Raw genomic sequence first — 27,304 nt, forward strand, 5'->3', positions numbered from 1 at the left:
CCCCCCAATTTTTTCATCATAGCTGCAAAAAAGAAAAGCAAAACTCTGAACAACACAAAGGAAGTTTGCAGTGAATTGTTGCTTCATATTGAAGATCAACATCAGCATCTTCAAATCAGCATGAAAACTAAACCAGAACATTAAGGGCCACAGTTTCACACTACTGGATTTGCAGTTTTCTACTTCCAGCATACCCTTTACTTCTCTTGCTCTTTCCTTTTTTGACTATGATCAACTGTTAATGTACTTTAGGTTGAAAATATTTTCTGAATACTATTTCTTACTGAGATCACAGAACTGCCTTCATATTCAATCATCCAAACCTTCACCAAAGACAGTGAGAACTGCATGTGTTCTGTGAGCGCAGGATTGGAAACTGTGTCATCAGTCATCTTCATGAAAATCAGTAAAGTTAATCCTTGTTCAGCAGACTGCACAGTTTATTTACATTTAAAGGCATTCATATTTTTTGTTCAGCAGGAGCTGGTACTGTACTACAGCATCTGAAAACTGGTGCATAAGTGTAGGTAGTTTCTGCACAGGGGACACTGTATGTCCTCAGCTAAGCATTAGATATATCAGAAAATCCTTTAACCCAGTCAAAATATACTGTCTCTCTAAAGCTGAGGGCTGTTCCTAAATGTTTCCATTGTCTCATATCCAGCTATCTTAGTTTGGCTCAAAGATGGCTTCAGTAATATCTTGCTATCAAAATTATGTTTTTCTCAGCAGTATTGCCAACCATCACTATGGTTGTGGAAAGTGAAGAAGGACACCTGAAGATATACCACTAGCTTACATATGCCAGAGCGTAAACTGATGCTTTCTTTTCTTGCTCTTTGCAGAATACATTTCTGGAAGACTCCTAGGTAAAGGATTACATGCTGAGAAATCTCAGAATGAAAGTCTCCAGGGACCAGGATACAATGTCTACATCGCACTCGCTACTCTGTTTTGGTACCATGCCATGTGCTTTCCAAAGTGTCTGTGGCAAGAGCACAGGGGTGGTTGGATGAACAACTCTTTAAGAACAGCCTTCTGGGGTAACCATCTGACACATGTCTCTTCACTCATGATTTACAGACAAGTAACACAAGTTGGCTTAATACCAACATTCTCATATTTTAATGCTGTCTGTCAGGAAGACCTTTTGACGATCATCTCTGAACCTCTGCCCATCTCCCTAGTGTTGAACCACTGAACTCCATTTGCAATTTGCTACGTGTTTAATCTGGGCACTGTGCTGTGACTCCACAACCCAATGAAGCAAAAAATTGTCATTTCATAATATATTCTGTAAGATTGCCATTGAAGAGCACCTATGCTTCAGTTTATTTCCCCTTCTTTGATACTGAAGTACTTTGCGCTTTTAAATCAGTCGGGTCTGAGGTGACATGAAATAGTTGTCTTTAGGATGGATGTTTGTCAAAGGCTTTGGCTAGGCTTTAGATATTAGTATATTACTGGCACTGCTCCTGGAGCTGATACCAACACTGACCCAATAACAGTGTCTGGGGAGCTGCCTTACTGTAGTCATCTATGCCACAGGATCTCACCGAGGTAAATGTAGAGAAATAGATGTCACATTAGTGTAAGCATTCAAGTTAGCCAAGTGAACATACTATTTAGAAGTGACAATTTTCTTTACAGTAATGAAAAAGGCAGCCAAAAATGACAAATTCAGGCACCAATGTTTGTCTAACTGTAGGGCAAACTAACTCTCCCTGAATCTTCTTGGAAAAGAATTTGCTGATTGTGTAAAGTACTTTACTGGCTACTCCAAGACTATCTGTTCCTCTTTTACCTTGTGATAATCACCATTCTCTAATAGGCCAAATGTTTTATCATGCATTCACACACACCACGCCGCTTATTCATTTATTTATCTATCTATCTATCTATCTATCTATCTATCTATCTATCTATCTATCTATCTATCTATTTATCTACTGATTTATCTATCTATTTATTTAATGTGACAAATTCTGATTGATTTATCTATTTATTTAATGTGACAAATTCTGATTAATTTGAAACTTTTAATTCTTCTCAATTCATTCTGTACTTTTTATATTACCAACAGCAATTAAACTCACAGGAATGCTATTAAAATAGAACTATCAATTCTAAGTTGCAAACAGTGATTTAGCACTGGGTTCTCTTTTTCTCATTATTTCAGTCAGCTTTCAATAAGACACATCATTGATTTTAGTGGGATAAGCAGCTGCTCTTCAGCAGCTTTTTTTTTCTTCTTAAACTATTGAAGACAAATACTAAGAAACTTAATGTAAACTTCTATTTTTGGAACTTGATTTTTCTTCTGCAATGCACAGCTGGGATTAAAAAAATCAGTTACAGTTGATGCACATGGACATTTTTAATTAAGTACATTGCAGGATATTAGCTGTACCCACAATGAAATTGTAAAAACAGAGGTTCTGTCCAGAAATCTGTCCACCAATGCAGCAACATTTAGGTACTTTAATATGATTAAAAGCTAGGAAAGTCTCACCACTAAATATATAACATTAAAAGTTTCCTTACATTAAAAGTTCATTCCTTAACCAGTCAATCACATGTTGGTGATGCAGGTGATTGATATAATCAGTAACTGGTTCAACATTAATCACCATTAATAAAGCTATGTGTTTGATTTTCACATTTAGTGCGACAGGTCACTATTTACAGAATTTACTGCACACAGTAACCAGAACAATGTACAGATATGTAGAAAAAAAGGACATTCAATGGGAAAAATATTTTTTTTTCACTACCACAGCTATCAGGAAATAAACAGATAAGCTGCCATACCAAACATAATTGATTCATAAAAAAATCATTCTATTGCTCTCTACTCTCCACAGTTTTGAAAAAGCAATATTACAGCAACATTCCAGTAGGCCAACCTTCTATCTTCCTTACATTCATCAGCATTTGCAATAGATTTTCAAAATAAAGCCCCCACATATTTTTCTTATAAAATGGACCCAGGTAAATTATTGTAACATTGCAATAACTGCATGCAATCTGTAGGCTTAGTTAACAGTACAAAATGTGTAGATAAAATAAATAGAACTACTAGGCATGATACAGAGACCTTTGAAAGAAATAACAGTTTCTTATACTAAATTCAGTGGATGTTTGCATTAATCCTATTGTTTATGAAATTAAAAGCTATATTTATATACATGTCCTTACATCCTTCAATCAATTAGTTACAGCCCTAGATATACACTGAGGACTCTGTTCCAAAAATGAACATAGTTTCAAATTCCATAGTTTTTTGCTCTAAATGAAATATTAGCAAAACTACATTGTTTTCTCTTATAAATTTAGTAGTGAGAAAATGCAATTTTCTAGCTCAGGTTAGATTCTGAGTTCTAATACTAAAATATCAGTTGGAAAACAGCTATATCTAAAAAAACACGATAAAGACGTTTACGTGCTGCTGAACTGGTAAAAAGTCTAAAGGGAACTGAATAGAATTGGAATGTTCTGCCTTTTTTTCTTTACAGTTCAGCTGTCTTCTGTGAATAAAATTTAGTCATATACAGACTGTAAGTTCAAATTACTTTGGGAAGATAAGTACGCTAATACAGAACTCTGCCAAAGACAGAATCTGCTATATTGTACCACTCACTGGGTCTTTTGAAATAGTTCATTTCTATCTATTATCTATGAAAACAGCATTGAAAACTATCATCTAATTTCTGTCCTTTGGAACTCTGTCTGCATTTAGATGGGAGAATAATCAGCTGTGGTGCAAAATGACTCAATATAACTGCTCCATGGTCTGTATTTGCCCTGATCCAGAGATAATTTTTACCTCTTTCTAGTAAAGCATACTGGTTTCTAGACATTTATTTGGGCATTTTTTTGTGGAAGTAATGTAAAGAGGTGTTTGGAGTGTTCCTGCATCTGGGGTCTTCAGGCTGTAGACAAGCGGGTACCACCTGCCTGTTGAGTGTTCCTGGGGCGAGTAGACACCCAGAGCGCTTCCCTACACTGAACTGACTGTTTGGCATCATCCCTGGGACATATCTGGAAAAGCACTATTACCTAGTTTGACTACTTACAAGAAAAAAAACGGCAAGGAAGTGGACACTGCGTATCTTTTTCCATCTGTCAAAGTCCAAAGGTATATTCTATTTACATAGCTTGTCTTTTTTTTCCTGTAATTTCACTTTATCATTTGGTCTACATAGCATTTAAAAAGCAAAACAAACACTTCTTTCATTTTGTTTTTGGCTGTACTCAAGGTGCTCTTACTTTATTGCCAAGTATGTAATTTGTGTATGTGTGTGCATGTGGATTATAACTTACAGTAGGATCTTTGCCAGCCATTTTGCACTCTTCAACCTTGTTTGCTGACGCTGGCCAGAAAATCTGTAAGGAAAGAAATCTCTTTTAAGTAACATATTTATTACATAATTTATTTTTTAACGACAACCAAAAAAGCATTTCACTGCCTAACTTGCACTAATAAGTTAATATTTTTTTATCTTTTACACCTTTATTATTACACAAAAAAGGATTTTCATTGATAAATGAAAACAGCTCTCTGTCTAGCATGCAGTAAATGTAATAAAGGCCCAAGTCTTTTGCCAAATAAATTAATTATATTAAATATTTTTAAGACAAGTTTATAAATTTATTTGAACTTCTTTCTTCTAATTAAGAGATATTTTCATTATTGTTGTCTAAATTACTGTCCATCTTTACTTAATTTGCTTCTACTGAGCTTCTAGGAATTGTTCACAGTAGAAACCAGAAGACTAAAATATTCAAAGAAACATTCTTGTAAATTTTTTTTTGGTTTCAACAGCAAGGTTTCGGATATCTTATGATAAAACCTGCTTAAAATCTTAAGATTTCAGGCTGATCTCCAAGGTACCTTGCAGTACAGTTTTCTGACAAACATCTCAATGTCTGAATGTTTATCTGATCTAAACTCAAACTCTAAAGTTATTGAGCTTCTTCCATTATTTATTTTGATTTTGAACTAGAAAGGACATCAATTAGAAATCTCTCCCTAGAAAGTTACTAGGTGACAGAACCTGATAACATTTAGCCTCAAGATAACATAAATAATAGCGCTAAAAGATCTCTGTGTGTATATATATACATACATATATATGCAGAGATTTGTAGGTATATATGCATATGTATATAGGCTTTCCATAGAGGCATAAGATTAGCGAGGTGAGTCTGTTATAAAAATAAAAATAAATAAATGAATGAATGTTGGAATTCTGAGCTTTATATTTGGGTGATCACATTCACTGCCTGAAAATATCGTGTGCTTTTGCTTTTTGTTGATTTTTTTAATTTTTCTTTTTCTAGGCTGAAGGAGACAGTTGAAGTGCCTCACGGCTTTATAGTGCAGAGTATATTTCATGCAGCAGAGGCCTTCCCCTCTAACCACACTGCACAGAACACAACCCCACCTGCCAAGGGAAGGCCGGAGCGTGCCGCGCAGGAGCAGAGCAGCTCCCAGCCACCGGATCCCCGGAGAGATGGGAATTAGCAGAAAGCTCACACAAGCTATTTCAGCTCAGAGGAGGTGCCTCCCTTTCAGAGGAAGATTTCAGTACCGTTAGGACGCCTTCACACCGTCATACGAGAGGCATTTAATTTAAACGTGTGAGTTAGCCTCCCCGGACTCCCTGCACAATCAATTCAGGTAGACAGGCATGTCCAGAGGGTGATTCAGAGCAAAGCCTAATTTAACTGCGCTTAATCACCCTCCAGCGGGGCCTCTCTCTCTCTCCTGACACATTAAAAGCTTTGCCTCTTAAGGAAGGCATTTAACTTCGCTGCTGCAAACTGGGTATCTCTGCCCCTCCCTACTCCTGAGATACAGTAATAAAGCCCAGATTAAAGGATCAGATGAATTTGGTAGAACAAGGCCTTTTAGGGTACACTTTAAGGTAATGTTGTAGCTTTGATAATCTAAAGATAAGCAAGGAAAAGTCTGTAGAGAGGTAGTATCTTAACAGGCTTCTGGGCACACAAGTACTTTTGCAGGCCACCTATTTTAAAAGCAGAGAAGCTGGATTTGAACTGGCTCTGGAGTCAGAAAGAGGAATCTGTGAAAGTGGTTTAAACATCTGATGATTTGATTATTTTCATATACAGGCTGTATATACAGTTTGGGGTTGTGGGACACAAAGAGTCTTTTGAAAATGGCATCTCGGTAAGTGAGAGAAAAAGTCAAGAGGAAGATGAGGGTCATAGTGTCCAAAAACCCTAAACAGAAGGTGTCCCAACTACCCAACTGAAGGACAAAAGCTGACACAGACATAACAAAAGATTGGAAAATAGTTCTGCGATTAGGCTTCAGAGTACAAAACAAAAATATAGCTGAAGGTTAAAAGCAACTCTGTCCCAGTTGTTTTTTTCCCTATGGCCTGAAAATGATCACATGTATCTTATTCTTCCTTACAGGCTTCTTTTAAAAGTGCATCTCTGAATTATCTTAAATCTTGGAGAGGAGTGGAAACCCTCTACTCGTACAAATTTTCCTTATGAGCCCAGGCCATGGTGAATGTCGCTTCAAAATGGGTAAAGAGATCAGTTTTTAAACAGTGTTTGAGTAGCAGCCACGCTAATAGCTTTTTCATAAACTAAGGACTAACAGTTCAATAAGGTGCATGCATGGACTTCTGCCTGCTGCAAAATAATTAAACACACATTTTGTGCCTTAAAAATAAATATATATAGTAAAGCAATCTTGGATTCTCAAAATAAATCTTGAACTTACACTAAGAGGGTCCTGGCTTATATTATTAATATTCAAAGACAGAATATGATCTTTGCTGCCCACGTAGATACGATCCTGGTCTTCATCCATTAATAATATCCTGTAATCCAGGGGACTGTGGGATATTCTGTGATATTCGGATGTCTTAGTTTCTTGCAGCTCTGAAATAGTTAAGACAACAAGTTAGTAAAGTGTTTTAATTGCCTTTCTCATCTCACAAGTACATTTCTTTCTAAATAAACGCATCTTTGAACACAAGTGGGGTCAATAAGAGAAGAAAAACCCTCATCAGACACTTGGTAATAATGTAATGGTTGAGATAAAAAGAATTTCCCTTTCCCAGTTTGAATGTAATTTTTAAATATATTAAGTAGGTGGACATATCTCATAAAAATTGGGCATTGCTATTATCCATTCATCTAATTAATTCTTATTGTAATGGATATGATTATTTACAGCTTTGGCTTTTAAGGGAGATCATATGCTAAATTAATCAATGTGTTCAATACATTTTGAAGTTTATGACAGCAGAAAATCCACAAGATCAATGAAAAGTACATAAGAACAGTTTACTTTCTTTTCCTAACAGGGTACTTCACTAAGGACAGGTTTTCATAATTTTCAAGGTCAAATTTTTTTTTTAGTTCTTCATCACCATGCACAGCTTATTGCAAAAAAAAACAACCCAAAAAGTATTCACTCAAGCCTAAATGCGTCCATTTATTCAGTTGTTTCTTTATGGGTTTTGGATCAAACTACCAAAACTGTAGAAGTAGCTTTTTTTTTTTTTTTAATATAATACTTTCTTCAGTGAAGTGAAGTGAAAAACATCCTTTGATCTCAGTAATGCAGGATCAGGCCTGTTACAGAAATAGCACAAGCATCTGCAATATAGGTATTCCTTGCTGCCCTTGAAAAAGCTCAGCCTTCTTGTCTTTGCTTGGCCAATATATTTTGATGCCCTCTCAGATTATTTTTCTCTTTGGTAATAACAGAAGGGATATTTCTCAAGAGCTGAGAATGGAAAAACAAAACTTTAATAATCAACTTCTCCTTATTCAAATATTTCACATATAATTATGCTCTATTACCCCATGAGCATTATTATTGGATTGTGTTCCCTGTGACTCTAAAAGGGTGGCAAATACATAGTACATATGAAAATGAAGCCTTCTCATAATGTTTATTCATAAACCTAAGAACTGAGTCCACATGCCTTTTGCAAACTCTTTGTCTGGTACAGTATGTCTTGTCACTGTTGCTAAAGCCTAGTTTTTGCTAAAAGGAAAGTTTTTGCTGATTAGTTCCCTACGGAAAACAGTAGATATCTTAGACAAAATTTACCATCTTTACCTTTTAGATGACTAGATTAAAATGGGCTAATGATATTTTGGAAAACAAAACTCACAAAGCAAAAGTTTTTTTGGATATATGCCTAAAGTATACACTTTCTGTAAAACACGTATTTAGCTGGAAGCATAATTTTTTCTTTGAAAATTACTTGGAGAACAATTTGTGCCAAGCTGTAGACAACATACAGGTAAAGGCTGTCTTAGGGCTTATACCTGTCTACTAGAGATCTAATGAGTGAAAGAACACTTAGCAGAATATGATTTGCATTGATAAATATGATACATAACTACTTAATTTTTATCATAATTGTTAAACAGTTTCATGGGAAGATGAAAAATATCTTCAGTTACTGAAAGATATGATGTTTTGATTCACTTAGATGTGTGACAGCTTTCAGAGCTAAGGATTTCCTACATGCATCTATTATGGTAATTTGAAAAAAAAAAGAATCAAATACTATTTCTATTTCATATGTCTCTCAACAAAAGATAGACATAAAATCAAGACTTACAGTCTGCACCTAAAAGCTTAAACTGAAAGAATACTCATTAAATATATATGAAAATTGTCCACATCGCTTTCAGAAGTCCTTCTTGGACTTGGAAAATCAATTTTTTTACTTTATTTTAAAAAATTCTCCCTGTAAGCTTTAAGCTAGGATTTTCAAAGGCACCTGGGAGACCCATCAGCATAGTGCTATTAAAATGCAGTCCTTTTGCCCTCGCTGAAATTCTCAGACTGACCTTTCGTAACAAGCCTGAGAAGCTAGCGCTCATCCCTTTTCCTGGTGGCCTTATTAACTTTACTGTAATATTTGGCAGCTGTAAGGTGAAACTTAATCTCCCCATAACTGTATATTTGATATCCCAGGAAAGCACATATAAACTGGGAGAGGCAGCAGTTTCCCCCACAACACTGGGTAAATATGAGCACAGTGACTGCACCGTGTAATTCCCCGCCTTATTGCTTCAGGGACTGACAACGATTGACAAAGAATAAGCCATGATTGTCATAAAAGATGAACAAGATCACGATGATTGTTTTTAAGCAAGAGACAGAAATACAGATATTTGATTTCCACAACTTTCATTTATTAAAATCCATTATATTCCTGGATTTTTAAGCTCCTCGCAATGGTGGTATTCTTTCTAAGGCACCTGAAGGATAATCTGCCTCCATCAAGCTACTGCTGAGGAGAATACCTTGTGACATGCCACTAAATTATGGAAACTCGATGCCATTCATAAGAGGGAAGGAAAATCCTGAAACAAATACTCTCAGACAGATTTATTAGTTTTATTTCTTTCAGTGCTGAAGCTTACAGTTTATTAGCCTCTTAGGGCTACGGGGAGGGAAATTATAATTAATCAAATTTCCTTTTCATTCAACAAAATTTACCACACAATCACCCAAGAAAATTGGGGTTTTTTTTTTAAACATTTACTGTCTGAGTGTTGTTACTTGAAAAGAATGGTGACTGGAAAGATGTTTTTCATCTGCAAAAGTTTTTGTAAAAAACCGATGTAAACACTTCCTGAGTTTCAAAGCAAATTCTATTCCATGCTTTGGGAATTTAACCAAACATTCAAGGCAGTAAACCCTGTATGGAGAATGATGTTGTGGACAGCTCTCTGGGAATATGAACAATTTTAGCAATAAAAGAAAAGATATTTTATATGCAAATAACTGTCATTCTTAATGACACAAGAATAATCTTTGTTTGCCCTTTTTTCATCAGTCAGTGAATTCAGTTTTGGCTTTCCTCAATGATAAAGCCAATCCCAACTTGATTCCTAGTACTAGGAATCTGATCTTAGAGAACAGGTTATATAGCTCTTGTCCCTTTTAATGAAAAACAGAACCTTCTGTGAATTCTCTCCCCAGAACTACTACTACTCCTACAACAACTACTACTACTACTATTATTATTATTGAACTGCACATATTGGATATCCTAATGACTGGGAGTTTTCTCTGTACATAGTATACAGCTTACTGACAATTAGGCAGTTTAACACCTACTCTTTAATTACCCTTCTAATCCACCATAAAAGTTAATGCAAGTACTATTTTTTAAAAAGTTGTGTTCTTACTGGAGAAACAACAAAATGTTTCTGTAATATCCATTATTAACATCGCAAAAGCCTTTGTAATGCTCAAACCCCTTTGTTTTGGCCAGAACAAAGCAAATTACAGCTGTCAGAGACTGGAAATCTAGGAAGGTGGAGATATCTCCCCTGCTGACAAACACAGCCTGCTATACCCAAATTGTCCAACCTGCATATGGGTACATGGGTAGATCCACTCATCACGTCCTCTGTATGTCTTATTTAATCACTCAACATCAGCCTTTCATCACTCCTTAATTCAAATTTGCTGGTATTACCATGCTGAAAACACACTCTGACTTTCCTAATGTAAGGGATATAACAATCCCTAATATGTAAGAAAAGACCCTAATATAAGTGCCTTCCTCAGTAGACATCTTATACTAATATAGAAGTTCAGTATATTACTGAAACTAATACAGTTTTTAGCAAGACCTTCCCAAAATAAGATTATTTCCTATTCATAGACCCACATAACCACTTGTTGTTACTCCAAAGTTCAATATAATCAAGAAATTATATTATAGAGTTTGGTAAGCTACAGCTGTGGTATGCAAGCATCCCCATCCCAAGTTCAAAGCACTGGGTTTATCCACCAATAAGCTGTGGATAAACTACAATATGTGAAATAGTATATGCAGTCGTCTCTGTACTATACCATCCCTGGGTTTCCAGCCTGGTAGGGCTTCTTTGAGCAAATCTAGGATGCTCTGTCAAGCTTTTAATTTAGGATCCCCTGTGGTAAAGTACAAGAAATAATATGTTTTCCTTCTCTTTCCTGCTGGCATAAGGATTCAGTCTCAGAAGATTGTTTATGGAGAAGTTCAGAGAAGAGGCAGAGATTTGGTGTATGTGCCTCAAAAAGGCAGGGAGTAAAACACAACAATCCAGTCTCACACACAGCACCACAGTGAAAAGGAGAAACATGGCTTTCCAGAAAGATGGGATACATCTCCCCAGGGAACCTTTGCTGCCCAAATCAGCATGGATTTTATGTAGCCTTAGTGATTTGGAAATCAGCAATACAATGCTGTTTTCTTTTACTCCCTCATGGGGTACGGGGTCCACAAACGACAGGACTTATGTACATCAAGCAGGAGGCTTGACAACATTAGCTTCTAGTTAAGGAGGCTGCAAGACTCTCTTAAGACACATTAAACCTTCAGTTTGTGCCAACAAATATGCCAGCCCATGCCAAATGGGAAACTGCAATGTAAAATCTCACCTTCTGGAAATTGGAAAGAAACCAATTTTCCTTTTTTTTTAGAGGTCTTTTTTTTTTTTCCACTAGAATTAAATATTTAAGTAGAATGATTTTTTTGCTTATAGCATCAAATGGAAATGGCACCTTTTTACTTCCAGGTCACTTTGGAACAGGTGAAAAAGTAATTTGCACACATACATTCAGAGAAGGACTGTACATAATGTTGCTAGCAATGAAAGGAACAGCTATGTGTTTAAAAAATGTGAGTGGAATCAGAGGTATTTGCAAAGTTACAAAAAATAATTTGAAAAAGTGCTTCAGCAGTAAGAAAACCTCTGTTTTATTTTAGTTTAAATATTTTTAAATACTTGAAAGTATTTACAATACTTTTATTATTTACAATACTTTGTATTGAGTAACATCTGTTTTGTACCTGATTACTAGAAAGAACTGGAAAATATCTAGTTTAGAGATACTGGATTTTATAAGAATCTAATAATTGTAACTATTGTTTTCTTAGCCTTATTTCTGACTTATTAGTGTAAAGACATGGAAGAAATAAATGTATTATTTTTATAGTTTACATAGTACCTGTGTAAAAGGTATGCTATTTATAATACTGCTTTCCAACTATGTGAGGACACAGTGTGACTATTTGTTCAATGTTATGGAAAGAGAAAAAGGAAAGTCTGACTATTTCCTTACAAAACTTCAGAATGAGTCACCTTTGCACTGTCGATATTCCTTTTCTTTGAAGAAACCTGTATTGATTCCTTCTGCTTAAGGGGGTGAGATAAGAGAGCTGTTAAAGCAGTTTGCCACTGCTCACGCAGTGTTCAAACTAAAACCTAACCCTCCTCCAGCTCTCAAGTGAAGCTGATTATAAATGGGTACAGAGTCATTTGGCCAAAGAGCCATAAGCAGCCAGATGTGCTACTAGTCAGTCCCTTGTGTGCCTTAACCACACGGGGCCAAAAACGCTCAGGTAGACCTTTGACCTTTTCTTTATCTCTTTATCTCTTCTTCACGCATGACAAGTCTTTGCACTTTTTTTTTTTAATGCTGTTAGAATGAAATTTGGCTTTTCGTATAAGGAGGTAATAGGTTTATAAGGACTAGAAATCACAGATGTGCACATTTGCTAGTTTCTAAATCTGTCTGAAAGGGGTTTAATTACATTTTTATTAAAAAAAAAAAAAGAGCAAGCGAGAGGAGAGAAAATAGATTTACAAGTGCTCATAAAATCACAGGCTAACTAATTAACAAGATCACTTGGAGGATAGGGAGGAAGGGAACTCAGACAATACAAGCTGAAACAGGAGCCCTCTTTTCCCAGAGCTAAAACGTATAATTTGCTAGAAGGAAATTTAATTGCTGTATTTGGAATAAGGATAAATAACACTGAAATGTCAATGATATCTAAATACGATCTGGTTTAAATATACACCTTGAATGCTTGTTGGTATATTTGCTAAACGAGTTGAAAATAGAATTTAAACATTACTGCGTTGAGATAGTGAAGTCTTTCATAAATCGAAATAATAGCACCAAGGTGAAGTCTTTGGAGAATCAGGCCCAGAGGTAGCTCTAGCATGTCTGAAGAACTATCTGTCACCTTGGGCAGCTCAACATACACATTAGGAGCAGTAAAACACTCAATAGCTCTTTGTGAAGGGGACCATGTGTTGATAGGAAAAGACATACCAGTTAATAGTTGACCTTAAGCAGAGCGTTCACATATGTCAGTAGATGAGTCCTTTTTTCACAATTCACAAGACACACAGACGTCCTAAAATCCTGGTAACTCATAGACTTTAAAAAGATTGCAATGGAGTATTAACTGGCTTTTGATCTTGGGGCTTTTCAGAAGTTGTACTGAAAGGGGGATCACTCCTGACAGAGCGCTGTTTTATTAAAACTATCAAAAACTATCAGAGAATTTTTCGTCTTTGATTTGCTGCTTTGAAGAACGAAGAAGGAGGGGCAGATGCACTGAGGTGTGGGCAGCTGCCAGTTTTGTGCAGAAGGAATGTGCATTCCAAGCAAAGGCAAACACACAACGAGAGAAAGTCACTTACTTGGTGTGGCAAAATGTATTAACATGGCTCTGTGGCACATTCATCAACCCAATGTACCCCACAAGGGTAAGCACATTTTTATTTGGAGTTTAACATTATGAAGAACAGACACTATTAAAATGCCGAGGTTTTTTTTTTTATTTACACAGATATTGTCATGATGAAATCATACCACATTCCACAATAGAAGCCCCACTCCGAAACAAAGAGGAAAAATATGTCAACTTTTTCCAAACTGCAGTTGCATAGCTATTCCAAGTCTTGCCAAATATTCCAGTATAGAGATTCCTTCATTGAGAATTATGCAAGACCACCCACACCCTCCAGCCAGACAGTCTCGCTAGGCTGTAGGCACTTCCAGGCATAATTTTCAGATTATTCCTCCATTTACTTCACTGTAAACCTGGAATAACTCCTCTGATGTCTGTATAGGTATTTCAATAAAAACATTGAAAAGCGGGCTTCTTATTTTTTAATTGTGTGCAGTTACAATTTTACCAGTCATCAACTTTATGCCTTTATATAATTGCAATTTGGGGGGTTTATTTCAGAAGTTTTCACAAATACTGCCACTCTTCAGAACTTTCCAGAACAAGACATCTGATTTTTCAAATATTACCTTGCTCATTTCTGCCCATTATTAACCTGCCCAGGTTTTATTGTCATTTTTGGTCCCAAAATCAAAGAGAGAGCTTTGGCAAGCATGGAGAGCCAAGCATGGAGGCCTACAGGGTTTAAGATTGAGCTGAGTTAGCCACGTCAGATGCGAGCCAGTCTTCTCTGTGCCTTTTGTATAAAGAGCTGGTGCATAACATCTCTGCAGCGTGCAGACTGTTCTCTGAGAGCTGTAAGCAGCATACTTCGAAGGCTGCACAGTCAGACAAAGCTCACCCTTTTGTTCCTTTCCAACAGACATGGAGAAGGTCCTTGCCACATTGCCTAAGGCAGCACAAACTCAGCCTGTCTCACTAGCCCGGGTGGACACAGTGGTTTTGCCATTGGCACTCAAGATGCTTTTGTTTTCCAGAGGCAGGAGTGAGAAGCTTTCGGTTGCCAAGTATGACATTATTTTTGAGAGCAAGAAAAAAAGCCACACCCGTGGAGAAGTCAGACAAATTCCATAGTTTTTTACTTCTTCTGGGAGCAGTATATCTCCTTAATGTAATCTCTTGTGTTTTCTTTCTTGCTCTTTCTTCTAGTGGACCAGCAATCACGTCATCGGAGGAACGGCTGTGCTTCCTCCTGTGATGCTCAGTCATACAGAGAAAGGTTCCAAGTAGCTATCAGACTAACTGGCCAGCCAAAGCCCTGACTGTATGCAGATACCAAAACGCTTTGATCTAAATTTAAAGAAAGATATGAGAAATGGAAGAAAATGAGTTATTGTAATTGTCTGTCTGAAAAATGAATTAAAACTGAAGCTAGTGCTATTCTCCAACTCAGAACTGGGCAACAGTATGAGCGTGTGAGCTGTTCTTCCAATTCATTCATCTTCATCCTGTTTGCCGCCAGTAGGTTGACCTCTGGGAAGCGAAGGAGGTCTGAGTGGATTTCTCATTAGTTTTGCATCTCATTCAGGCTGTTATTTTTCTGATAAAGCAAACTCTTTTAGGCTTAGGTTTGAGTATCTGACTCTTTACTCCCCACAAACTGATTTGGCAGGTGATGTCACCTGGGATGTTTTTGAATATTCGTGAGGGAGAGAGAGCAGCACGGAGAGTGTAAGTGAAAGGCAGGTTGTTTTACTGCTAGAGTTGTCTTTCTTTGCAATTTTATGTTTCTGTTCCAGTAAAAGAGTGTACTTGGCAGATTTACTGAGGTAGCCTGTAGACAGTGAAGACATAATTTGCCCTTTGCAAAACTGGCAGAGACAGCTACTCCCCAGATGTGCAGTTTTGAGGTGGTAATACTTTTTCATTGATGTACCGACAACTGTGCTTCTGAATTGTAGTGAAGAACTATCAAATGTTGCAAAATAATCAACCCTTTAAATAATTAAAGTATGATAGTAGTCTCTTCTTCTCCGACCAAAAAAACTCTTTGCATCAACTCACAGGCAGAGTTTGTCTTATTCTCTCCAAGCATGTTGTCACTAAACTGCAGAACTATTCTTGTTGCCAGAGCTAATAAAAACTCATTGAGAAAACACAGCTTAACCACTGAAATATTTAATTATGGTTTCTGTAATAAAGTAAGAACCCACTTCACTGTAGTAAGGCAAAGGAACCCTTTTCTTGATATTCCTTTCTTTCTTTCAAAGAGCAGCCTCCCCAGAGATTCGGCCAATCTCTGTATATCTAGGATTGGCATTACTGCCCGTGCTGCCATAATCCTTGCCTTTAGTGATGTTACCAACTTTAGCTGCAATTTTAGCCATGCCTCTTTATTTACAGATCTCCTTAAGATATATTGGTCCTTTCTTCGGCAGTCACTTCTCACCCCTACTCCGTATAAAAAAAGGGCAACTTAGCATATGCAGCTTGATTACAGTTTCATTATTATTATTATGATTTTAATCAAATTAGGATTAGCTATCAGGCAAACATCAGGCATAAGGAGATCAAGCTAAATCCTAAGTGCTTAGTTTTTATTCATTCTTCAGCAAAAGAATGTAAAATTCACTCAGTCATGAGCTGAAGAAGACTTGGAGGACACTATTTCACGTTCCAAAGAATTTCATTGATAAATTCATATCAATGGACTGTTGAATTAAAAGGTGGTATTTTTTGACACAAACAATTCTGAATACAAAGGAATGCTCGTAAAAAAAGCCAAGTCATCCGTAGTAAAAATAAGGAAACAGGTATGTGAGATGGTCAGTATCAGATACAACTAGGGAAACTACTGCTTCCTTTTTTAGTGTGTTTTCTTGTTTCCTATCAGCATTGGTATGTCAGTCAATGGTATGTATATACCTGGTTTCTATACACTCTTCTCTATATATCAGATAATCATCTCTATATGCCAAGTCTAGAAAGTTAGTAAGCTCTGCTTTACATCTGGGAAGAATAAAAGAAACACTTATTCTCACTCCACTACGTGAGAAAACAAAGCAGCTGGAGGTCAACAAATGACATTCCCCCTTCAGTGAACCTTCAATGAACCCCTAGTCCAACCTGATGCCAGAAGTGTCATTATATTGGAGATAACGAACTTTACCAAAAAGAGGCAGCCACACTCCATTCCACAGTTCTTTGACAACTTTCTCTTGATATTTCTACTTTTAGAATAGAAGTATTAGAAAAGTAGAATACTTCTTCACAATATTTTTCACTCCTTTCCCTACATTTCTTTATTGTTCTGTATGGTTAAATTACCCCTTGTGGCCTAATTTGGGCTCTTTGATTAAATTTGATTTTGCATTCAAGAGGCCACCCAGCTTTCTGCATTGACAGGAAGCAAGCTGCTTTCTGGACGTGGGTGTTTGGGATACCTCCTGAAGCCAAGGAAAGTTTGGTTTGTGGGAAGAGCAAAGGTCAAGCCTATCCTTAAATGTTTTACTGTTGTTTTTTTCTCTTGGAATACATTTTTCTGGTATATCAAATGCATTCACTCCCAACAGAGGATTAGCCATGTGGTTTCATCAGACTGCACATTAAGATTTTTTTTTTTCCCAAATTACTGCAATGTCACAACCTGCTTCACTGGAGAGAAGGCTTGGCCATGTCCCTCAGAGGACTTAGAGGTTGGACACAACTGGAAATTATTAATTTCATCATCCGTGTTCACTGCGTTGCTGAACACCTAAGATTGCTGAGAGTATTTTCAATATTAAATTAATAAAGACTTAGGGTTTTTTTTGAAATGTCGACTTCAAAACCAAAGTATTTCCAAGCATGTGTGCACTGAATATTATTTTATTTAGCTTACTTTAATTCTGTATGGGTTTGGAAGCTGGAAGTGGGTCTGCCATTGTTAGGTGACATGGCTCAGTGGGAGTAGGAGCGCTGTGCTCAAGCCCCGCCGGGAGATGTGTTCAGTGGGTAGCAGGCTTGCTGTTCAAACACACAGAACGTAACCATATTTCACTCTTTTTCACACCATGAAGACTGACACAAAGAGTGAATTTAGGAGCACATTCCAGAGCTGCATGCTACCATCAATCTTCAAGTGATCACCAGCTGGTATTTGGGTGTACAATAAAAGTCATGTTTAGTAGGCTGAGCATAGCCTGGTGGGTTAGAGACCACTCAGCTCTAAATCCTATTCTGCTGGTACTTTGCTTTTTGACTTAAGACATGTCACATAAACTCTCTGAGTTACATATGTAAAGTGGAGGTAACAGTTTGGTACTTATTTGTCTGGATAATGTACAAAAAAGCCTTTGAAATTAAAATGAAATAGCTGGAGGAAGTTATTTCAAGTGTGTTTCACACACAAAAAGAGATATTTTTTTGTTTGTTTGTTTTAAGTCCAGACTCTTCAGACTTAATAAACTCAGCCAAAACTCTGGTTTGGATTTAAGAGATAACTTTTATACTTTTCTGTTTAGATTTCATCTGAATGGGAAGCCATTTAAATAAATAAACCTTCTGCAGTCACTCACTCCGTGTTTAAACTAGACTTGCAGTATTTATTCGGCAGGATGACCATCTAGTATTTGGCCAAAAGAAGGGAAAAAAAAAAAGAATTCCCCCTCTTGTATGTCCATAGATATAAAAAAAATTTAGATAAAACGTACTTGTTTATATTCAACTCTCTGTTATGAAGCATGTCATGATTACAACAGTACCACTTTTAGATAGATAGTGGTAGGCTCTAACAGGAGTGAGCTATTAGTTCATTTGGATAGTCTGAATATCAGCAAAGAGAAAAAGGAAGAGAAATCATTGCTTCCAGGTAAAAAGCAGAAGAGTCAAGAACAGTAACATATATGGTTAAAGAAGTCCTACATGGAACTCTTACGGGTTCAGCATAAAAGTAGCAGGTTCAAGGAAAGAAGGACTTGAACTGCAATCCAAACCTAAAGGGTATTTAGATTCCTGATGGATTGAAATTGGCACACTGCAAGTACCGGGTAGGAAATGGTACTGGGCAGTGTTGGATAGAAGTCAACCCCAGTCAACCACTTATCTCTGTAGCAAACTACTAATTGCAGCAGAGGATGATGCAAGTGCCCTCAGTATATGACTCCGTGTCCTTGATCCTGAAACAAAATTAAAATTGCACTAACTTTAAAGGCAAAATCCATAGATTGTGTCCTTTGTTTATGCCCTGTACTCATATTTTGGAAGCAAAAGCAAAATAAAGTGGCTATTCATTTAAAGTATAATGTACAAATACCTGGAACAAAGGAGATTTGTTTCATGATCAGAACAGGGAACTATAAGTCAGAACTCCTGGGCACTTGCTCTCTGACCTTGAACAAATCTCTCACCCGCCATTTATGTCAGTTTAACCATCTGCTATATGTTTATAACAACGCTTACCTGTCTTTCAGAATTACTATCAAGTTCAGCTAATGTATGTTTGCTAAAGAGAAAAACCAACAAATGAAAGGCATTTTTATGTTCAAGGTATTATTCTAATTCATGTTCCTTAACCATTTAGGCTTATTGCATAATACATTTAAATCACTCCATTTTACAGGGACACATGCTTTAGTGTTTCTGTGTCATATAAAGTAATGCCATTTAATGCACAATCCATTTCAGCTCCATTAAATAGATAATGCCATGAAGTCTATTGTAGTGGAAAGGAAATCTCTACCATGCGATTGTGACAGAGTAAATAGAGACAGTTCTGAATAGCTTTTAATCAGAATTTGTTTACTAAAGGCATGTTAACTTCTCTAGATTTGCCCATGATGAGGAATGCCAAACAGTGACCTTTTGAACTCAGCCTGAATGCAAAATACTTTTAACAGGTTTAACTCTTTTAGCTGGTGTTTATTTAATAGGGCTTTCACCATTATATACCATATTTTGACTAATTCTCTTAAATAGCTTAGCTTTCATAGCAGTTCACTGTATACTTCAACTGTTCATCAGTTATGAAAAACTAAAAGCAATTCTAACAACTTTTAATTTTGTTAAACTGCTCCTCTTCCTTGGCTCTGTTTACTATTGAATGCTGTGCTATTGGGTGGTTTACTACCACTGATATTTCCTAGACACAGGATCACAGGGATCTCCTCCATTAGATACATATGGAATGTGAAAAAAAAAAATTTCAACTTACTGTTATGTATTTTTGGTGGCAATAAATTGTAGAGCCTAAATATTATCCACTGAAGACACTACAATCTAGAGATACCCGTCTTCCTCATTTGTGCTACAAAAATTATCAAATCTACTCTTTCCATGGGAATATCATTAGCCTGAGAATTACAGCACTTCACACAACCCAGGGTTTTATCGTCACTGACCACTAGTCTTTTGAACTGATTTTCCACTGCATTGTTCCAAATGTTCCACTCTCAACACCAATAAAATCAACAGAGAACCACTGGCATAAAATACAGTTGAAGCATTAGGAATCAATTCTTAGCTCTCCAATCAACTTCCAGAAGCACTGTCTCCAAATTTATCAACTTTACCAGTCGTCTGCAAATAAAATTTCAAAACCTATTGAAATATGAGCTCATGGTGAGAAATGACCTAGAAATTCAGACACTTGGGCTCTAGTCCTGGTATTACTACTAGGCTGGAGTGCAGACACCCATTCTTAGAAATGTGATTCTCAGCTTTGCAATGCCTGTTAAACTCTCCTTCTTGGACAGCAACCTTGAGGCAGAACTGATGAGAGCATAAGTATGCAGCTTCTTGTAGGAATATTTCAGGTATTAGCCTTCTGCCTTTTTTTTATGGCTGCCACAGACCATTTGGTGCAGGTTGGTTAGGCCTCACCAGGCATATCAGGCTCACCAAAGAATTTAGGCAGTGAAATGATTTTGTTCTGCGTGCTGGTAAACCTTAGGCAGACACCTCCTTCACCCACCCAATGCAAAGAGAAACGCTGTGCTGGGCATGCCCAGTACTACAGCTTTGGTCTATGAAAATTTCTGATTATGAGCCAGCCTGCATTCTCCTGCATTAATATTCTGAATTTAGACTCTTAATTCCCACTTCAATGCCAGTTTAGGTGCATAACTGGTGCACTGAATATGCTCCTGCTTATACTTCCTTGCTATATTGCACTTCCCTTACTCTAGTAACTACCGTCACCTCCTCTACAGGTAAACTCAGTACTGCAATGCCACCTTATATTCCAAAATATGACCACAAAAATAATTCAGAAATATCTGTTGATTTCATAACATAGGAAATATTATGGAGTCTGGCAAAATATGGTTCACCTTTTGTATTTCATTCTGGTTTATATGTGTCACACTTAAATAACCATGCAGATATGATATTGCTACGCTCAGAAGTCTCATTCCTGAGCCTAATCACAGGAGGTGAAACAGGCTGTCCCAGACTCGTCACCTCCTATCAGATGACCTGTCCCCTTATCACCTCAAATCAATGCATGGTAGTCCAGAAATAGAACAATTAATGATTTACAACTTGTAAGATAAAGTACACACAAAGAACTTCATCCATCAGTGTTCCTCATACCAAATGAAATGGCCACAAATCCTTCACTGCCAGAAGATACATCACCTTCTTCTTCAGGCTTAAAACATGCCAAGACAATAAGGGCAGTATATTTTAGGCTTAGTTATAAGAAAAGGGAAACCTTAACAATCAACGACTATTCTGGGAAGAAACATTCTGTTGAAGTCATCATTTTCAGGTGTTTTCTGAAATGAAGGACAGTGACACAAGAACCTAACTCCTCTACGCTGACATAATTTTCTCTTTTGTCATTAATTTCAAACTACTTCTACAGGTTCCTGGATTTTTCTTTGGTTTGTTTTTGTCTAATGATTAGAAAAGAAGCCTGGATGATTAACTCAGACTAGATATCTAATATTTAGATGACAACACTAGAAGCAGGTGAATTTACTTGGTATGACAAAAATACAACTTTGTCTTACTGGTACCTCAAAGGACAAGTGTAATAGTGACAATACAAAAAAGTAATTTGAAAACAGTGAAATAAGAGTTTTGTTTATTTGTTGCCACAGCTGACTTTGGGCCATTGAAATAAAAAAAAAATCTAATTTTTTTATAAACATATTGAACTCAAATGTAATTTCATGAAAAACATCCAAAAAGGACGAAAATCACACAGACAGGAGTACGGTAAATTAACTTGTTGGATTTATCATCTTAGAGAGCAAGTGACACATGAGGAGAGGAAGGAAGGGAAGACAATAGAATATCTGCAATTTGAATATATTTACATTCATTTCCTGATAACATTAAATGCCACCTAATATCGCCCTGCCCCTCGCACACTAAGCCAATTCAAAGGTCCTAAGAACACTATTTATAGAAGCAATAAGAATGTGACTTTTCACAGAAGCAAAAAAAATAATCACATGAATAAATGTTTGCAAGTTTGGTCAGGTTGTGTGTTACTGGTATTTAGATGCTGTTCACAATCACCTCAAATCAATGCATGGTAGTCCAGAAATAGAACAATTAATGATTTACAACTTGTAAGATAAAGTACACACAAAGAACTTCATCCATCAGTGTTCCTCATACCAAATGAAATGGCCACAAATCCTTCACTGCCAGAAGATACATCACCTTCTTCTTCAGGCTTAAAACATGCCAAGACAATAAGGGCAGTATATTTTAGGCTTAGTTATAAGAAAAGGGAAACCTTAACAATCAACGACTATTCTGGGAAGAAACATTCTGTTGAAGTCATCATTTTCAGGTGTTTTCTGAAATGAAGGACAGTGACACAAGAACCTAACTCCTCTACGCTGACATAATTTTCTCTTTTGTCATTAATTTCAAACTACTTCTACAGGTTCCTGGATTTTTCTTTGGTTTGTTTTTGTCTAATGATTAGAAAAGAAGCCTGGATGATTAACTCAGACTAGATATCTAATATTTAGATGACAACACTAGAAGCAGGTGAATTTACTTGGTATGACAAAAATACAACTTTGTCTTACTGGTACCTCAAAGGACAAGTGTAATAGTGACAATACAAAAAAGTAATTTGAAAACAGTGAAATAAGAGTTTTGTTTATTTGTTGCCACAGCTGACTTTGGGCCATTGAAATAAAAAAAAAATCTAATTTTTTTATAAACATATTGAACTCAAATGTAATTTCATGAAAAACATCCAAAAAGGACGAAAATCACACAGACAGGAGTACGGTAAATTAACTTGTTGGATTTATCATCTTAGAGAGCAAGTGACACATGAGGAGAGGAAGGAAGGGAAGACAATAGAATATCTGCAATTTGAATATATTTACATTCATTTCCTGATAACATTAAATGCCACCTAATATCGCCCTGCCCCTCGCACACTAAGCCAATTCAAAGGTCCTAAGAACACTATTTATAGAAGCAATAAGAATGTGACTTTTCACAGAAGCAAAAAAAATAATCACATGAATAAATGTTTGCAAGTTTGGTCAGGTTGTGTGTTACTGGTATTTAGATGCTGTTCACAAAGAGTGCTCTGCAGATCATATAATTAATAGTTTTTCTCCTGTTCTGCTTTCCTTTCTCCAGCTCTCTAGTAAAGGCAAAGGACTGTGCTTTTAGCTGGTATGAGCTTGTGCACATCAATTGAGATGACAGACAGCCCATGTCCAATTGTGAACTATAGCTTATGAATATTGGTTAACATTTCTTTTTTAAAATTATAAAATGCAGTTGCTAAAAGACAATTTTTGTGCTGTGCCTTGACCCCCATATTATTCGTCTCCTGCAAAAATTTGTCTCCTGCAAAAATTCTGACATCAAAAAACCCATTCAGTTGTTCAAATACGGTATTTTACATATCTGACAAGGTTATTTATAAGTATTGTACTATTTTAATTAAAATGAGACCTATCAATTACATTAATTAATAGTGGTGGTGTGTGGTGGATGTATGCCCAACAAGTGAATATAGAGTGTAATTTGTTTGAACTCTTTTTTCTACTGTAATGATACTGTTCCTCAGGAGACATTAGTACTTGGCTAGATTTAATTGAACAAAGGAAACTATGTCAATAGCCTTGGGAAAAACATTCTAATCAGAAATGAGCAAGTATTTAAACAAGCTTGCCTCTGTACTGAAAAAAAATAAAAATAGAAAAGGCATAAAATAACTACTGATGATTAAGATATGAGGACATTAAAAAAATGCATTACCATTCTGGAATAGACAGAATGATAAAATATTCCCACAATCTTGTCTCTTTTGCTATATGTCAAGGTAAAAAGCATTCAATTATTGTGGGTTTGTATGTTAGAATGCCACACTGTGATAAGGGACGTGTTATTTTGTTATTTCTGATTCCATTTCATGACACAGAAGATCATGCTCTTACATCTTTTGTCTCAGTTTGTGAATTCATTACGTTGACACATTTTTGCCTATGTCTTGCCTCTAAAATTGTGACTAGTTATTTAAAGCCAACTGATTTGGCTTTTAGATGGCATTACCCAGACTTTTCTTATTGATAAAACACATATTTCTGGTGACGAGGACCTTTTATATTAACTCGAGCTCTGCTACTGGCCAGCTGCGTAACTGTGGGTCCATTATTTCATTTGTCTGTTTCTCCTTCTGGCTTTGGTCTGTCTTGTTTATTTGGATTATAAACTCCTCAAGACGGGGCCACAAACAGCTTCTGAATGTCTGTGCAGAAGGGCAGGGACATCATATTACATAATTTCAGTTTATTGCAATATCGATGCAAAAAAAAAAAGTTTCATAGTGGCTTAAATTATTTGGAAGGGGGCTCATACAAATGCCAGTTCTTTTTCAATTAGTTTTTAAACAGTTACTTTGGCTGAAAGATTTTAGGTTCCTAATTTGCATTTTGAACAATGTCAGAGCAATATTCTTATTGGAAACTTTCCTTCAGGTTGCCTTTTGTCTGCTTCACTCTGTTAGGAGACCCAGGATAAATATATTACCATTTCTACTGAGTCACTCAACCACAGTAACAAGTCCAACCAAAGCAAATCCTCTGTGGCCATTAGGATTGCAAACAATCTAAGCATCATCTTCGCAAGCAAACACACAAGCAAGAAACACACAGGAAACTGATCTGCAACAATTGCCCTTAGAATATTAAACAAGGCAGGTCAGTATCGGGTCATAAATATTTTGGATGGCAGCTCAAACCACAGACCTAAAGTGAGGATTGCCATTAAGTTACAACAGACCTGCAAATATAATAGGAGAAGGAAAAGGGAGGGCATTCTTCCAAAAACCAATAGCTCCATCACTCTTTCTCAGGTGAATGACTCAGTGAATACATAAGCAATTAAGAGGGGGCTCAGCAGGTCCATTTTAAGAATTCCAGGTTATCTGAAGGATGGGAAATGGCTTGCACTAGCCTTTTTTTTCCATTAATAAAGTCAAAACCCAAGAAGATGGGAGTTAGGCCATACGCTGATAAGGCAGGTTGTAGAAAGTCATACAGTCTGCTGCAGGCATCTAGTTTGAAGCACTGAATTTAGAAGCCAGTTCTAGAAGCTCTATATATTCTCACTGAGAGGGAAAAAGTAGAGGGTTAAACAGAGCAGGGGAGTAGCTAAGATTCTCTGAAGCTCCTTCTCAAGGAACCTGCCTTGATTTATTGAGTTGAAACAGGGCCCAAAAGACATGAGGCTCCAACTCCAATTTACAAATAATTCTCAGTTTACTTCATCTGCATAAGGGCACATCTAATGGTGTCGATTCCCCATGAGATCTCAAAACAGGTGGAAAGTATACCTCCCTGAATAAAATATCATGGACATTTTTCAAAGCACTAGGCTCATAGGCCAGTGGTTATGTAGTTTTTCGTGCAAGTATTTAAAAATGCTGCAAAATCATGCATATCTCTTGCAGTAATCATGATCAACACAAGAGTAACAAACTGTAGCTTTAATTAATAAAAATTCCATCTTCCTTTTATTTCTTTCCAAAGAGACTACACTTTCAGAGCTGATCCAGCCTCTGTAGATCTTTACCCCTGCCCTCAGTCTTCTTGCACTCAACAGGATTCACAAGATTCCACTGAAAGATTGGTAGCTGTACTTTCAGTAGGACAGGGTTAAAAGGTTGAAATAGGCCAGGAACTTTTAAAGATTTCAAACAGATTTCAAATAGGAGCATATTTTAATCTGCTACAGCTGTAATATGGTCTATTCCGCGGAATAAAAAGAAAATAGGAGCATATTTTAATCTGCTACAGCTGTAATATGGTCTATTCCGCTGAAGTACTTAAGCACTTAAGAGTTTAACTGAAAACATACAAGAAGTTCTGCTAAGACTTCTCAGGAATGCAAGCTAATCTTTAAATGCTCTGTTGGACGAGTCTTTAATTCCAGGTGAAAAAGAAAGTGGAGAAAGACACTCACATATGAGGGAAAAGAAAGAAAAGAAGCAAGGAAATGAAAATACTAGATTAGTTTTTACAAATGGGAATAGTGATGTCAGTGTTTAAAATACACACCAAAGTTTTACTCAAAGATAGGATGCTAAATTTTTAGCTGGAACTTGTAAATAGACACGGGGCTGCCACAATTATGTGTTGCTATCCCAGCAAAGGAAATAATCAACAAGAAATAAGAAGAAAAGAGAGTAAGAGGAGAAAATACCATTCTACACATAAGATTGCCAATACAGCTGAAAATGCCTTTGCTCCTCCATGCAATCTTGCTTGGATGCATTTAAGAACAGCCATTTTCAAGAGCCCTTCTGGGTTAAGGAAACAAAGAGGGGTGGTGGAAGAACACTCCTCACATGCTCTAGATTTTAACATTTCTACCTAATAACTTATTTTTCAGACAGTGTTTACTTCAGATTGAAAATAAAATTGCAACTCTTTGTGGAACACAGGCATAAGGCAATCTCTGTCAGAAACAGTTGCACCTTTGCAAACAAGTCGAAGAAGAGAAATCAGAACTATAGAGTGAAAGTGACCTGCAGAGTCATCCAAGACCATAACTGAGAGGAGTACTTACTGCCAAGGCCCACTTTCATGTCCTGTAAGATCAAGGGTAGCACCTTGGCTTCTCCTTAAGTGAATGGAGAAATCATTTGGGAACAGTCTTTCCCAAGGAGTCTGCATGCAGCAAAGCCAGGATCCCTTCTCAGAGCCCCAGTGCAAGCTGGCTCCTTTCAAGCCTTTCCAACGTCCTTGGAGGGATCAAATACTCTGGCTATGCACTTGCATGGGTAGCAAATAAACAGCACATGCTCGAGGAGAAAAATGTGGAACCCCCTACTTTAAACAGTCATTAATGGTTTGTGGCTTAACTGAAAATAACAATGGCTGGAAACATAATCTGAATTTGCTTTTTTCTTTATGGGTTCAAATTATGCTGTGCAGTGACCAAGAGATTTCATGAGACTCAGTCCAAAGAGTCCAAAATGTTACTGTCCCAGGAGCATAGGTTGGTTGTATATCCCCAGGAAACCTGTCAGAAGGAAGTTGGCTTTTATAAAGCCCATGCTAATACACTTCACTCCCAGCCTCCCACATGACAGAAAATTGAGCTAAGACATCACTCAGCCCATCTGCCTCTCCTACCTCCTGAACATGCTTCCCTTGTGTTTTAACAGTACATATTTCACTTAGTTAACAGCTACTAATAATAATGTTTGAGAAACAACAGAAAGTTAGATGTGGGCAAAAAGTTTCTTCTCTCTTGTAAAGTTAAAGAAAAAAAAACCCACCTAAACACAGAGAATTCTAGAGAGAAGTAAGTATGTAATCTAGGAACCCAATTTT

At 36.7% G+C, this 27,304-nt stretch overlaps 1 protein-coding gene across 1 annotated transcript in view; it reads right to left on the reverse strand.

Moving 5' to 3' along the window:
* The window catches only part of SEMA3C (sema domain, immunoglobulin domain (Ig), short basic domain, secreted, (semaphorin) 3C), a 128,514-nt gene that overhangs the window by 50,106 nt on the left and 51,104 nt on the right, over positions 1–27,304 (reverse strand). The window contains exons 3-4 of the mRNA XM_014963977.1: positions 6,764–6,924; positions 4,324–4,386 (exon numbers count right to left, since the gene is read on the reverse strand). Coding sequence (XP_014819463.1) covers positions 4,324–4,386; positions 6,764–6,924 — 224 coding nt within the window. The remainder of the gene's footprint in view (positions 1–4,323; positions 4,387–6,763; positions 6,925–27,304) is intronic.

This window comes from Calidris pugnax, unplaced genomic scaffold (assembly GCF_001431845.1).
Source record: "Calidris pugnax isolate Ruff unplaced genomic scaffold, ASM143184v1 scaffold44, whole genome shotgun sequence".
Taxonomy (NCBI): Eukaryota; Metazoa; Chordata; class Aves; order Charadriiformes; family Scolopacidae; genus Calidris; species Calidris pugnax.